Below are 14295 nucleotides of genomic sequence, written 5' to 3' on the forward strand. Positions count from 1 at the left end.
AGCAAATTAAAAGGAAAGCACATAAATAAATATATAATTGGCATTGCGTTGTTTAAATGTGTCTTTTATCCTATCGGTGTATTATTTCATTTTATTTCTACAAGCACTTTGTAACCTTGGTGAGAGGTTATTATAATTATAATTACTATTTTAAAAATGAGACTTAATTTTCTCCAAATATGATCCTTTACATGTTGTGTTCAACACGCTGTCTGTCATGTCAACATAGGAGCAGTGCTGGTTGGATGTACAGGGCTGGGACTGTTTGTCTGGGTTTAAGAATATAAGTGGATCAGTGGAGCAACAAAACTGAGGGTCAGGAATAAAACGGAAATCTCTTATAAGTCCATATAAGTAATGATAAAACTGACTTATTTAACTCGTGATCTGATTTGTAAAAAAGCAGAGGTGTGCTCAAACCGGGACAATGCTGCCTTCACGGTCGTCACGTAGAAAGCCGCGGACTGTCCCGTTACGTGACTGTGAGCTGTCTTGCGGAATGAGTTCAGAATTTCCCAGCTGTGATGTGACGTGGTTAATGTGGCCCCTGGCGACGCTGTCTCAGCAAACAAGCAGTCGAGAATATACTGCAGAATACAATAAAGAGAATAGATTTGATAGATTACTTAATGATTACCCCCCTCATCATGAACACATGTTAAGCAAAGAGGAAGTGGAACAATACAAGCTAATTCAAAAGACTAATTTGAGAAACGGTTAACGCAGCCTTGCTCTGTTTCCTCTTATGTTTGCGGGGTTTTGCTACCTGAGTTTCTCTATATTTGCTTCGTCAGAGGTCCATTGTCTGTGGCCTACATTAAAGCAATGCCAATTTCCGACGGGTGTGAACGCAGCATCACTTTCTCCAGTCATTGGCCCCGCCCCCTGACCGCTGCGGCTCCCTCAGCTCTGTGTGTGTGTGAGCGCTTCACTGTAACTACACGTAAGTTGTGAACTGTGGTTGCTGACCTGCTGGTGCCTTAACTTCTATCTGTACATGGTACGTGCTACTTACAGGAGGGCTAAAAGAAGCCGCCATCACTGTGGGTCAATGCGAGAGAAAGCTTTTCGCGACAGCCGTCTCATTTAGCGGCCATAACTAAGTGCGGCTACCGTTGGTCAAAGCTAGCTAACGGTTAGGAGGTGCTAGCGTTAGCCGGCGGTGTGTACGCGGCTGTAGCTGAAGAAAGCACCTGGTGTGCGGATAACATGCACGTTTCCTGTGGTACAGTGGAGAGAAAGGGAGCTGCTGAAGCTAATAACGTGGTGAAAGCTTCGGAGAGGGTGTTTTAAATCTACCAGTGTTATTGTTATTACGTGTCAGGACTATTGGTCAGGAGCCTTATGTGCTGCACATTGGCGCCACCTACTGGTCAAGTTCTGCAGGGTTACTGTGGCCACCACTCACTGTGTCCTGGAGCCCTTTATGTTGTGTTATTTATAGATTTTGACCACTGTACAGATGTACACTGTACACAGCTTTACTTATTGTTCAACTTAGTTTATTGCGAGAATGGTATAAATATAAAAGAACATAGATTTCCAACCCCCCATCAAACCTGATCCCAGTGAATCCCAACCTGTGACAGTTAGATAATGAATGATAATAATAATAAGATTATGTGTCACAGTATGCCATCGCTCAGTGCTCAACACCCATTAATTATCAGGGAGGGATTTTAGTTCATTACGATGAGATTTAACAGGGTTTCAGGTGGAGTTGAAGCGATCCTCGGATGTGTGTTGGATGTTTTCAAGAAGCTTTACTCATTGTCAGTGATACTCAGCTCTATTCCAACACATCAGTCACATCTAGAAGAGATAACCGTTCACTAAGTTCATTGAAATGATCTGTACTTGTTATTTGGTCTTCCTGAATGTAGAAGACTTCCTGCGTTATCATTATACCTACTGATTGTTTGAGTAATATTAACTTTTGCTGCGTTCTTCATTGTCATCTCGTACACACTGTACATCGACCGATTTTGTTTTAGAACTGATTTTCATTAAAGACACAAACATGCTCAATTAACACTAAATTAAAAAATGGACAACCAGCTAATCCTCATATTTGAAATGCTGGCGTTAGTAATGTTTTGCCTTTATGAATGATTAATTCATTATCAGTACATCTTTGTCATTCGACCTATCAGTTAACCGTTGAAGCCATGCAGAATTTTTCTCACCCAAAACTTAGTAGAAAGGTACAAAAGTCCAACCACAGAGAAATTATTCCTTTGCACATCGGCAGTACGAATGTTCTTGCATTTTCACTTTCTTATGCACTCTCCTTTCTTGTAGTCAACTCTACATTAGGCCATATTCACTAACTAAGAATGAATGACCAAATCTAATATATGAACCATTAGCAGGGCTTCAGGCTGTGACTGTTAAACCTGCTTGTTTGCCCAAAAATCAGTCAATTGTGGCTGAACATTTTCTGAGGTCTCACCGCTGCAACTGATATTGTATACAGCTTTGTTATTGCAGTTTCTTATTGAGTGTGCTGTGATTTAAATGAGGTATAAACATGTGTTTACACCTTTTATTCTAGTTTACAATCATTTAAAAATGTTTTTAAAGAAACTAAATTAAAATGTACAGCATTTTTGGGTGCACCTGAATGAAAAGGTTAGGATAAAAAGTTATTCAGGAGCCTTGATTAGCCTAATGTCATTTACAATTGTATGGTAAAAAGAGAATCGTTATGTTGGGGGAGAAATTGGTGTCCTCAAAGGAGAGACGCAGTGGAAGATACCAGTTATATGAACTACTGAGCAAACAGCCACATAAATAATATCTTCATTGTGTTTTTCTCTTTTTGTGCAGCATGATCATAGCACGACAACTCCTGCATCGCACCGGGTTTGCATGTCGTTCCGCGAGCATAAACTGCAGACGGTTTTGCACTTCACAGGTAAGTCCACTTGAGTAATCTTTAGATGTAGCTACTCTGTGTAAGATGTGCTGGTTGGTGATTAACTGACGGCCAGGACTTTCTGTACAATAAAGTAATTGTGCACCAGTGTAGCTGAAACGGTTACAAAACAAGTGACCGAAGTCCTGGTGTGCTAATGACCAGCACCATCTGTGAGAGCGTGGCGATTATTCTACTTCTACCACGCAGCTCGTTGAACAAGAAAGTGAGCTGTCAGCGTTGCTAAAGATGAAATTGTGAAAGGATACTTAGTAAGCGATTAATTTAGGTTTAAACTTCTACATTTGGTTTTGTGTTGCAGCATATAAAGATGTCACGGCACACTCACTCAAAAAGAATCGAGGGACTGGACAAGAATGTGTGGTGAGTGAAAGAATGGGACATTCTTCTCTTTGTATAGCACAGCAGGAGAGCCGTTCTGTTCACAGACCCCTGATCAGATTCACATTTTAAACCATTCTGTTGTTATATTCTTCATTATTTTAATTTGAATTAGATTTATGTCATACACACAATGTAAAGGAAGAGAATGAACTATCTGTTCAATAAATGATTCAAATTATTTGTGCGATTCTGAAGTTTCTCTTCCATTAGAAAATAATAACAACGTGCAAGGAGAACACAGATATTGATTATAGCGCATGTAGCAGGAGAAATAACTTGTCAGTCAGAGTTAATGTCAAAACATTTGAATGATACATTTGTGTTTCGTTTGAGGACATTCTGAGGCCGTTTTATTAAAATGTGTCCAATATTTTGTCATCTCTGCTGCGACCAGTAACAGTTTATTTCATTGTCTATTCAGGGTGGCGTTTACGTCGCTGGCAGCGGACCCATCCGTCGTTAACCTGGGTCAAGGCTTCCCAGACATCCCTCCACCTTCTTACATCAAGCAGGCACTAGCAGAGGCTGCATCAGTGGACAAGATGAACCAGTACACCAGAGGCTTTGTAAGACCCAGAGACTGTGGTACTGCTTACTCGTGCTTCACTACTACAGGAGAATGATAGTTTACTGGTATTTAACATTTCTGCTATATCAAGAGAGTTGATTAGGGACTTGAAACAGAATTTGATACTGTTGTGGAATTTCGGCTCACTTGATCGTTCAGCAGAGATGAAGAAGACTCAGAGACACCGATGGCTTACGTTGAGATAGTTTATAAAACAAGATCTTGGAGGAGCAACATAACAGCACGTCCTTCTACACAGTGCTGCTGTGAAAATCCTCACAAACCTTCTCAAGTGTCTAAATGATATCTTACAGCTTCAGGAGGAAGTGCTTCCACACATGGTTATCTGTTTAACAACATAGTAAGGGGGGTGATGCAGAGTTTCTCTCCTCTAGCCAGAAGACAAAGAGGTAAAATAGGTCAGAGACACTTAGTCTGTTAGCATAAATATATTGAAAGCCTCCATATGAGGTTTACACAAACAGTTCGCTTAGCCTTGGCCTGGTTCATCAGACATCTGTTCTGTAGACATATCTACAGTAGCACTGAGTATCTAGGTTGCAGAGACCATTAGAAGATTGCTTGTAGAGCAATCATCACCATCATTGACCAGACTTTAACGTCTGTTCAAGACACTTATGGCCTCTTATTGTTTGGAGACATACAATCCTTGGATAATTATATTTATTCCCTAACAGATACTATCCATTTTTCCTTGAAAGTCCCCTTTACACTGCGCAGTCTTGAGTGTTGACCTTGTGTGAAACTGAGTTGTGCTGTAAATCAACTACAGTTGAACTATCATTACTTGTTATGATATGCTGTCATTCAGAGCAAATCAAGTGACGTACGGTGCGAGTTACAGGATCCATTTTACAAGTTAAAGTTGATAATTCGGCCTGATTTAGCAAAGAACTGTCATTTTATGTCCATCAAGAACTGACATGTATGATTAACTGTCAGCTGAAGCTCTCCATCATCTTTTAAAGCTGCTGTTTGTTAGTGTTAGGACAGGAGCAACTCTATCAGATTGAAATTTACATCATGATACAGTATTCAGTGAAAAATTTCAAATCTACATTATTTTATATAAAATATACCATGTATAATACACTATTAACACTACTTAAGTACATGTAACTCTATTTTGTGCAATGTAATTAATAGTTTTTCATGTATAATTACACGTTAGTCACCATTCTTGATGTTAAAGTCACGACTAGATTAAGTTTTGATTTACAACTTTCAACATCGACAATAATGTCATTGCTGAACTGTTACATATTGATTGTTAATATCAGCAGATCATTGGTTTCATGCCCTCATTACTGTTATTTACACTTTAGATTTCTGCTTGAAAATGGCTACATGATGTGACGTAACCGTTTTGTGTTGTTTTTTTAGCCATATTTCCAAATTAAATTGTTGATAAACACTATTTGACAAATTCATAATCCATATTCACATGACAGCCATCTCCTGCTGACACTTTGGATGTGTTGCTGTAAATTAAGGATATTTGACAAATCATTATTATATCTCCGCAAGTTAATCAGTGAATAAAAAGGACAACGTAAAGTAGACATCTGGAGGGACATGGGGCGGTATGTAAAGGTAACCCCTTAGCTAACGTTATCATTCAACCACTCGCTAGCTAACATTATCATTTTGATTACACCCTTCCATGCTTAAATAAATTTGCACAAGACTTATTTTGATATTCTAGAATTATTTTACACGTTTCCTATCCTATCATGTCACACGATCAAACATTCGTTAGCTGAGCTGAACACGTGCAAGTAGGTGAGGATGGAGAGAAAATAAAACAGAATAGATAGTGAATCGCTGATCCTGCTTTTCATCGTGATAATTGAAATAGGATACTCACTTAAGTCGCTTTTTGATTTAGAAGTTAAATTGTGAGTCCCCTATAGTAGAAAAATACACTTTGTATATAAACAGCCCACACACTTTAGATTTAGTTTATTTGAAAACAGGGACAGTGCACATTAATAACATTACTGTAAATGCGCCAGAATTAGCCAAGAGGCTATTTTTCATCTGTAGTCCCTAGACAGATGGTGGAAGTGTATAACGAATGTTCTCTGTTTATCTGTCAGGGTCACCCATCCTTGGTGAAGGCCCTTTCTCAGGTTTACGGGACGGTCTGTGGGCGCCAGATTGACCCCTTCAAAGAAATCCTGGTCACAGTAGGAGGTTATGGTTCCTTATTCAGCTGCATGCAGGGACTGGTGGAGGTGGGAGATGAGGTAAGGACCTCTCATACATATATGCATTCATAAACATGCTGCCAGTGTTCACGGTATATCAATAGTGAAATGCTTCTTTGTCCAGGTCATCATAATCGAACCTTTCTTTGATTGCTATGTGCCTATGGTGCGAATGGCCGGGGCCAAACCTGTGTTGATACCGCTACGCCTTGTGAGTTGAACCGAAAGCTACTGATGCTGGTCATATATAATACATAATACAAGTATTTACTCCACCTACTGCACCTCTTAAGGATGTTTTCAGCATCCATGACACAAAATGTCTTGTACAATATTTTAGAAGTCTGGAAAGAAGACAATCACAAGCGCCGACTGGTATCTCGACCCAGATGAGCTTTCCAGTAAATTCAACTCCAAGACAAAGGCCATCATCATCAACACCCCCAACAATCCTATCGGGAAGGTCGGTATCCATCATCAGTCCTCTCTCATTACGTCTGAGGAATGTAAACACTTGTTGACTCAACATGACAGAAGACACAAATGCTTTCAGTGGCTCCTGTCGTCTTCCTGCAGGTTTTCACCAGAGACGAGCTGCAGATGATCGCCGACCTCTGCATCAAACACGACACTCTGTGCTTCAGTGACGAGGTCTATGAGTGGCTCATCTATAGGGGACACGAACATATCAAGATTGGTACGTTTTCAGCTCGACAAACCCTCAACAAAAATACATTAGTGTACATATGAAAGCTGCTCCGGTCTTTACACACAGCTACGGTCATGGAAACCTGTATAACAATCAGCACCAATGCTTTAGAGTCTCTTCACACCAGAAGGAAGCACAACAACACAAACGTTGTCATGAAGAAGGCGGGGCTGAAAGCTTGTGTAGGATCTAACCAACATTTGTATTAATCGAACTGGCATTAAACACAAGCCTGTGAAATTAAACGTATTGCTGAAAATATCAATATTAATATGATGTTAATAGAAATTCACCAGTCAACAGTGCATCCCATTAATCCACACATTAAAGGTGCAATATGTAAGAATTTGAGTTAAAAGCAGCTCTAAAATAATCAACAGAAAGTGAAGAAATAAAAGTTTGATGTTTTGACATTCACGTATTGACTTGCAGTTAGCATGCACAAAAGCACAAACACCTTTCCCAGGTGCTCCTGTCCCCCAGACTGCACCTCTAGATGCAAAGCTAATTCAGCTAACTAGCTAACGCCAGCTACAGACATTGACTTCTGGACAATTCTTACACATTGCACCTTTAATTGAGGGGAAATAATTAATTGTAATTCAAGTAAAGCAATATCAAAGCCGGAGTGTGTTCAGTGACCAGACCACAAAACAACGACTTTATAGTCAGACATTATTTTTTTTTTAAATATTGTTTTTGGCCTTTATGGCTTTATTGATAGTACAGCTGAAGAGGGTGACAGGAAACAGGGTGAGAGAGAGGGGGAGTGACACGCAGCAAAGGGACCCAGGCCGGGAGTCGAACCTGGGTCCGCTGCAGAGCCTCGGTACATGGGACCCCCGCTCTACCAACTGAGCTAAATGGCGCCCCTAGTCAGACATTATTAACATGAACTAAACTAAACTAAACTACACAAAGAACAAAGACTTGTTGGACCAGGGAGAAAACAGGTTTGTACAAGTGGATCTCAACATATACACAATATATCACTCAAACCGTTTTCTAAAGTAAATTTCAGTTTCCTGCGGGTTTGATATCATTTTCTTTCTGTAGCCACTCTGCCTGGAATGTGGGATAGGACGATCACTATCGGCAGTGCCGGGAAGACGTTTAGTGTTACTGGATGGAAGGTAGGAAATCTGTGGTTTTAGACACAGATTGAATACTCGACAGTTCTGGCATCATTATGCAGTTGAAATCTGTCTCCCTCTATAGCTCGGTTGGTCTGTCGGACCTGAGCACTTGATAAAGCATCTTCAGACCGTCATGCAGAACACGCTGTATACCTGTGCAACACCTTTACAGGTAAGTTTGCACCGCTCTCACATATATGAAATCCATTACAGAAAGCAAAGGATAATTTCATTGTATTTGTAGTCTGAAACTTGTGGCTGTATCCTCAGGAGGCCGTGGCACAAGGTTTGCTCCGGAACTTTGAGATGATGGGACAACCAGAGTGCTACTTCACTTCACTGGCTGAGGAACTGGAGGGCAAGAGGAACCGCATGGCCGCCATTGTAGAAGATGTCGGCATGACTCCTGTCATCCCGGAGGGAGGCTACTTCATGCTCGTCGACGTCACATCTCTCAGTGAGTGACTGAACATTCAAAACTGATACCGCTAGCGCATTTTCACTGGTGTTGCTCGCAAGTGTTGTGGATTATTACAACTTAGTGGCTCATTCTAACTCGACAAGTTTCAGTTTTCTTGTTGATGTTACAGAATGATGTGACCTGTTTATTTAACAGTCCTAAGAGCTTCGGTGTGTTCTTGTGCTTGTAAAAAATCTTGGAAAGTTAAAATCACATAGTCAGCACCAACAAAAACAAACACTGCTCCTGAAAAACCTCGTCAGTTGTCCCGCCTCTAGTTCCATGACTTTGTGACAACACATGGCATCACCATGTCACACATTTGCATAATTTACACCTATATTCACAGTAGACTTGAAACAAACTGGAAGCTGTAAACACGACGGAGCCGACCGGAGACACAGTGAGCAGTGCTGGGCTCAGGCGTTTGTGAGCTGACCAATCAGAGCAGACTGGGTATTCAGGAGGAGGAGCCTTAAAGAGACAGGAGCTGAGTGTTTCAGACAGAGGGAGAATACAGAGCTGCAGTACTGGACAGTGTGAGAAAACTGGTGTGTGTTTGAGCGTTAAAGCACGTGAACCTATTCTGATAAACCAAAATAAAACTATGAACCTGAAAATAAGCATAATATGTCTCCTGAAGTAGGTCAGGGGGATTCGTTTGAAGCACGCACATATAGACAAATGTATTTATGTCAGACAAGTTTGAAATGAAAAAGCTTTTAATGTTTAAGTTAACGCTGAGATAACTTACTAGACATAGACATATCTGTAATTATCTTTATACATGTATTACTCTGTGTTCATTGCAGATCAGGACCTGTCACATGTGGTCGGTGATGACGATGAAGCCTACGACTACAAGTTTGTGAAGTGGATGGTGAAAGAAAAGGTAGATTGAGTTTATTTGCTTTTGCTCCCTACAATGTTCAATACTTATTTTATTTTTTGAATGCTATCCTTGATAATAATAAAATAATATATATAGAAACTGGCAGCCATTCCAGTCACAGCGTTCGTTGGCGATGAATCCAAGAAGGAGTTTGAGAAATATATCCGCCTTTGCTTCATTAAGGTAAACACAAATTGTCAAAGCAGAAACACAACACATCTAAAATGATCTAGTAAAGATTATCGTTGACTCTTTTTCTCATAACCTTCGATTGTTTTTCCCTTAACAGCAAGATAGTACTCTCGCCGCTGCGGAGGAAATCCTGAAAAGCTGGAAAAAGGTTTAACGAGATGCAGCGTCTGAAGAACTCTGCAGTCAAACTGTAGCAACGGCATTCGACATTCGAATGTTGCACACAAACTGCAGATTGATGAAATGGTTATAGTAAAATCATGACTAGTGAACTGCCTCTGAAAACATGGCCTGAATCCTGTTTTAAGGGAGAGAATCTGAAAATCAGTGTTACTGAACTGAGCTGCTGTGAGATCTTGTTGATTTAAGATGAGATGCCATTTTTGTCCCACAGTGGATGTGAACATACCCAGTGTTCATTCCTGTTGTCGTACAGTATTGATTGATTCCGTTGATATTTTTGAGTTTCTAACATTTGATATATTTCTCCTGGCTGTGACTGTGTCCTGTCTTGAGTTTCTAATAAAACTGAAACCCAGACACAACTCCTGGCCAAGACTACTTTGTGAACGACAGTATGTTTTTTTTTTCTCTCTCTTTCTCTTTAATGCTGTTACAGTCCCAGATAGTGTTGAGTCTTTCCATGTGGAGACAGATGACTAAATATAAATGCATATGTTAGATGGTATCTTGCTATTGAAGTTTAATTTCTACATTTCTTTTCATGTCCTATTTTCAGTACAGCAAAATGGTACCGCTAGACAATATGGGTGATATGTTCATATTGTGATGCCTGATAAAATAGCTGTAATAGCCCTTTCACACTGGTCAAAAATCCCACTTAAACCAGCTAAGATCAGGCTTTTGTGTGCAATGGGAATGTGTACACTCTGCAGCTCTACGGATTAGGGATGAACCAGTGCGGAAATTCTTGGCCGCTACTGATACCGATGTTTGAAATAACAATTGTTGCTGATAACGGTATTTTTACATTTTATCCAAGGAAACAAAGAAATCCACTTTATAAACAAATATCTTTGAATCAGAGCACAATGTCAGTCACACTTTATTTCAACCTTTCCCATTAAAACGACTCTTCTTGAAAACCCTCCTTCAAAAGCCTTTTTTATCACGCTATACAGTTGAGAAGAAATTGTGAAACTCAACAGATTAACATCAACCACTGACATCAGCGAATGCCACCATATCTGTCGACAAGATGCTGATGTTAGGCCAATAAATCGGAGCGATCCCTACTAGTGAGACCTCGTGTCAGGGTCATGCTTTGTTTCCACCTACAGTCCTTTATCCAGGTCTGTGAGTAGACGCTGGCACATACGACCTTAGTGACTCCCAAACTGCCAGTTCAGTTCAAACTCTGCCGTGATCTTTCTGTAAGAGATTGCACGTTGAACGACCTCTTACACAAATATCTAGGTTAGCTTAGTCAAATCACGGCAGCCTGGAGGTAATATTCTTTGTTATAATTGTGATTGAGATTTCATCCCTTCACACATCAGAACTCTGCTGTTGGGCCAGAGTTACACAAAGTACTCAATGTGTGGTTTGCCTGTTAAAATGTAGTTTGTCTGCTGTTGGAACAAACGAAACACGAGTTTAAAAAACCAGGACTTGGGAACATAACCGATCTGTTCATAAGCAGGATGATAAATCATCAGTGGCGAGGCGTTTTAATACTCACAACCACCGTTAGAGTGAACTACCTGACACAAGCTTATTATTTTTATGATGAATTCGGGCCCATTTAGACTTTAATGTAAAATAACTTTGTGATACGGTTTTTAAACCACGGACCTATACAGACTTCTAATAGACTAACCAGTCACCAAAAATATCATCATTAAAGGATAACTTCGGTCGATTTAAACATGCAGCTTCATTGCTCAAGCTACCCTTGACTTGCCAGTACCGAAGACGCGAACAAATTTGGTCCAGCCATTACAGAGCTCTGTGAACGGAGATGTAGCATTGACAGCTAACAGCATGGGGTCAGAACTTTGCACTGTGTTTTAAGGGTCTTAACATGCTCCACATCTCACACCAAAAGTTATGCAACAGCAGCAGACACCTTAGCACACAGCACTGTAGCGTGTATGACTCAAACTGAATAAAAAAGTAGTTAAAACAGTGTGTTTGTGCAAGCAGCTACTTACCTGTTTGTTGACATCCGTGTGTTCCGGTAGCTAGACCAAACTAGTTCAATCCGTCGAGCGTGCGCTTACTCCCTCACTGGCGGAGACGGAAACGTATTCCAGCATTTTCGTGTTTATGTTCATAATGTACATGTCCATGTTACAGCCTGTCATGAGCCATGAGCCTTACAATAGCCTTTTAAGCCTGTTAAGTGCACACTCGATGGATATGCTAGTTTGGTCTAGCTACCGGAAGACGCGGATGTCAACAAACAGGTAAGTAGCTGCTTGCACAAACACACTATTTTAACTACTTTTTTATTCAGTTTGAGTCATACACGCTACAGTGCTGTGTGCTAAGGTGTCTGCTGATGTTGCATAACTTTTGGTGTGAGATGTGGAGCATGTTAAGACCCTTAAAACACTGTGTAAAGTTCTGACCCCATGCTGTTAGCGTTCAATGCTAAGTCTCCGTTCACGGAGCTCTGTAATGGTTTGACCAAATGTGTTCGCGTCTTCGGTACTGGCAAGTCAAGGGTAGCTTGAGCAATGAAGCTGCATGTTTAAATCGACCGAAGTTCTCCTTTAAAACAATAAGGACATCAGACTGAGTACAAGCTAAATAGCTTGGTTTGATAGCATTTAATTAAATCAGGATCGGCTCCAACTGGATCAGACTTTCACAGACTTTGACTGACTGACCCGTGGTGCTGATCACTGCTCAGATCCACTTTCCAGGGGAGCTGCAGGTTACCTCAGCTGCATCTAGAGCCATGGTTACTGCAGCAGTTGAGTGCTTTTTCCTACTTTGACCTGTCAAACTGTCGGCTTGTGACGAGAGCCGATTTGCGAAAAAGCTTTTTAAAGTCCGCGTTGACCTTTCTTGCCGAAATGTTTCACGTCACACTCCGCACTAACTCTGACTAGGTTCTGACTACAGTGGGAAACGGTAACGGTGTGTTCGAGATGGTAAGCATTCCAACAACTACGTGATGAGGACTGAAATCTGTTCGAGGCGGGGGGGATGGGTGGCATTCTAACATTGTTACTGACTAAATTAGAAAAACGTACTCTTAATTAGCCGAGGCTGAGGTTTTTGTTTACTCCAATCATGTTAATTAACCAATCTTGACATGTGTGTCACGGGCTCTGCGAGGCACATGGTGAATAAAGACATGCGGGGAATTTAAGTGGCATTAACGTTGTGCACATGTGCTGAGGAGTCTCCAGCAGTAAGAACCCAGAACAGTGCAACACGGCCACATTGTGACACAGCAGCAAAGGTAAAAAATATTAATAATGCGACGACTTACTGGTGAACTCCATTCAGCAGCAGTGGTTTTCTGTCGTGCACGCTGGTTCACTGTCACGCTGTCATGGAAACGGGATGCGACGTCGTTAAAGCAACATTGAGCAGACATTGGCATTTTGTGCGATTTGGCGTCCCCGGTAGCCCAACAACACTCGTAAATCCAATCCCAGGGCTGTAACAGATTTGTCAGATGTAATGTAGGCGCTAACCACAGACAAAACTCATCACATCATAACAATGTCATGTGTTGAAGTAACGCCGTGATCCGACCCTCTCACTGCAGAAACAAGCAAGTGAGGTGGAGGCCGGGGTGGCTGCGACAGAGACACCATTCACCCTGTTACTGAAAGTTACATCATGCTGCTTTAATGTAGTTACACCTGGGGTTTTGCTACTTTGTCAAGTCAAATGCTGTGTCTCAATTCAGGGTCTGCATCCTTGGAAGGACCCGGCCTTTGCGATCTTCGACCTCGTCAGCTGTTGTTGAATGTGACGGTCCAGCCTTTGGAGCATTTCCTGGTTGCGTCACCAGATGTTTTACCCTTACGTCACGATTCCTGCCGCGCAGGCCCGCGAAAGTGACGATCTACGCCACGCGATGTCGCCATTTTCTCTCTTTCTTTCTTCTTTTTCGGGCACGCAAAGAATCTTGGGATATGTGAGGCCACGAAGGATAGCAGCGGTGCGTCCTCCAAAAAGAGGGAAAAGAAAGAGCATTTGTGGGCTGCATTTGAAGGAGCCTTCGAATCGGGACAGCCTTCACTCAGCCTTCACCCGGCGTTGTGATGTAATCCGCCTTCAAATGCTCCTCTGAAGGATGCATTGGATGAATATTAGTCTTTAGCTGTACAATAGCTTGTGTAATACATATTTTGGAAAGGAATGAAGAGTAGTCGTCTGGCAGTTCTGATCGACCATTCTCGCAGCAGATGTGTAGATTTAGGTTTGTCAAAGCCTGAAACGCACAGCTGTAATTGATAATATTAATGATCTATATAAGGGGCCCAGTAGTTGGCCAGCACGGACCTGGCCAGGGACCTCAAAGTGACTCACCTAAATGGAATGCAGCCATCATTAAAGTAATTAATTCCACCTGTGCGTTCTCTGCTGTAACCTGTCAATATGTCTCCTTTGGAAAAAAAAAAAGGTCTATTCGCGTGTTTAAAGTGGTGAAGCTCTTCATCATGAGCTCCTCGCCGCACTGTGAATGATGTTTGTCTCTCCTTTGACCACTTGAGGGAGACAAAGTACATCAGACGGCAACCAAACCAGACTAGCGTTTTGTTTCTGTCCTCACGTTTTGCAGCGGCGACGCAAAAA

At 41.4% G+C, this 14295-nt stretch overlaps 1 protein-coding gene across 7 annotated transcripts in view; it reads left to right on the forward strand.

The window, feature by feature from the left end:
- Positions 1-14295, forward strand: part of LOC115591128 (kynurenine--oxoglutarate transaminase 3) — an 85712-nt gene that overhangs the window by 3938 nt on the left and 67479 nt on the right. For 2 of the 7 annotated variants that reach the window (XM_030432823.1, XM_030432822.1), the window contains exons 2-12: positions 2830-2917; positions 3240-3301; positions 3744-3888; positions 6011-6160; positions 6246-6332; positions 6462-6584; positions 6698-6818; positions 7887-7963; positions 8049-8138; positions 8237-8423; positions 9239-9318. In XM_030432823.1, the coding sequence (XP_030288683.1) occupies positions 2830-2917; positions 3240-3301; positions 3744-3888; positions 6011-6160; positions 6246-6332; positions 6462-6584; positions 6698-6818; positions 7887-7963; positions 8049-8138; positions 8237-8423; positions 9239-9318 (1210 nt within the window). Of the gene's footprint in view, positions 1-843; positions 1001-2829; positions 2918-3239; positions 3302-3743; positions 3889-6010; positions 6161-6245; positions 6333-6461; positions 6585-6697; positions 6819-7886; positions 7964-8048; positions 8139-8236; positions 8424-8775; positions 8978-9238; positions 9319-9414; positions 9502-9607; positions 10056-14295 lie in introns of those variants that run through there. The other 5 variants (XM_030432825.1, XM_030432824.1, XR_003985900.1 and 2 more) reach the window with 5 other exon arrangements.

Source organism: Sparus aurata, chromosome 11 (assembly GCF_900880675.1).
Source record: "Sparus aurata chromosome 11, fSpaAur1.1, whole genome shotgun sequence".
Taxonomy (NCBI): domain Eukaryota; kingdom Metazoa; phylum Chordata; class Actinopteri; order Spariformes; family Sparidae; genus Sparus; species Sparus aurata.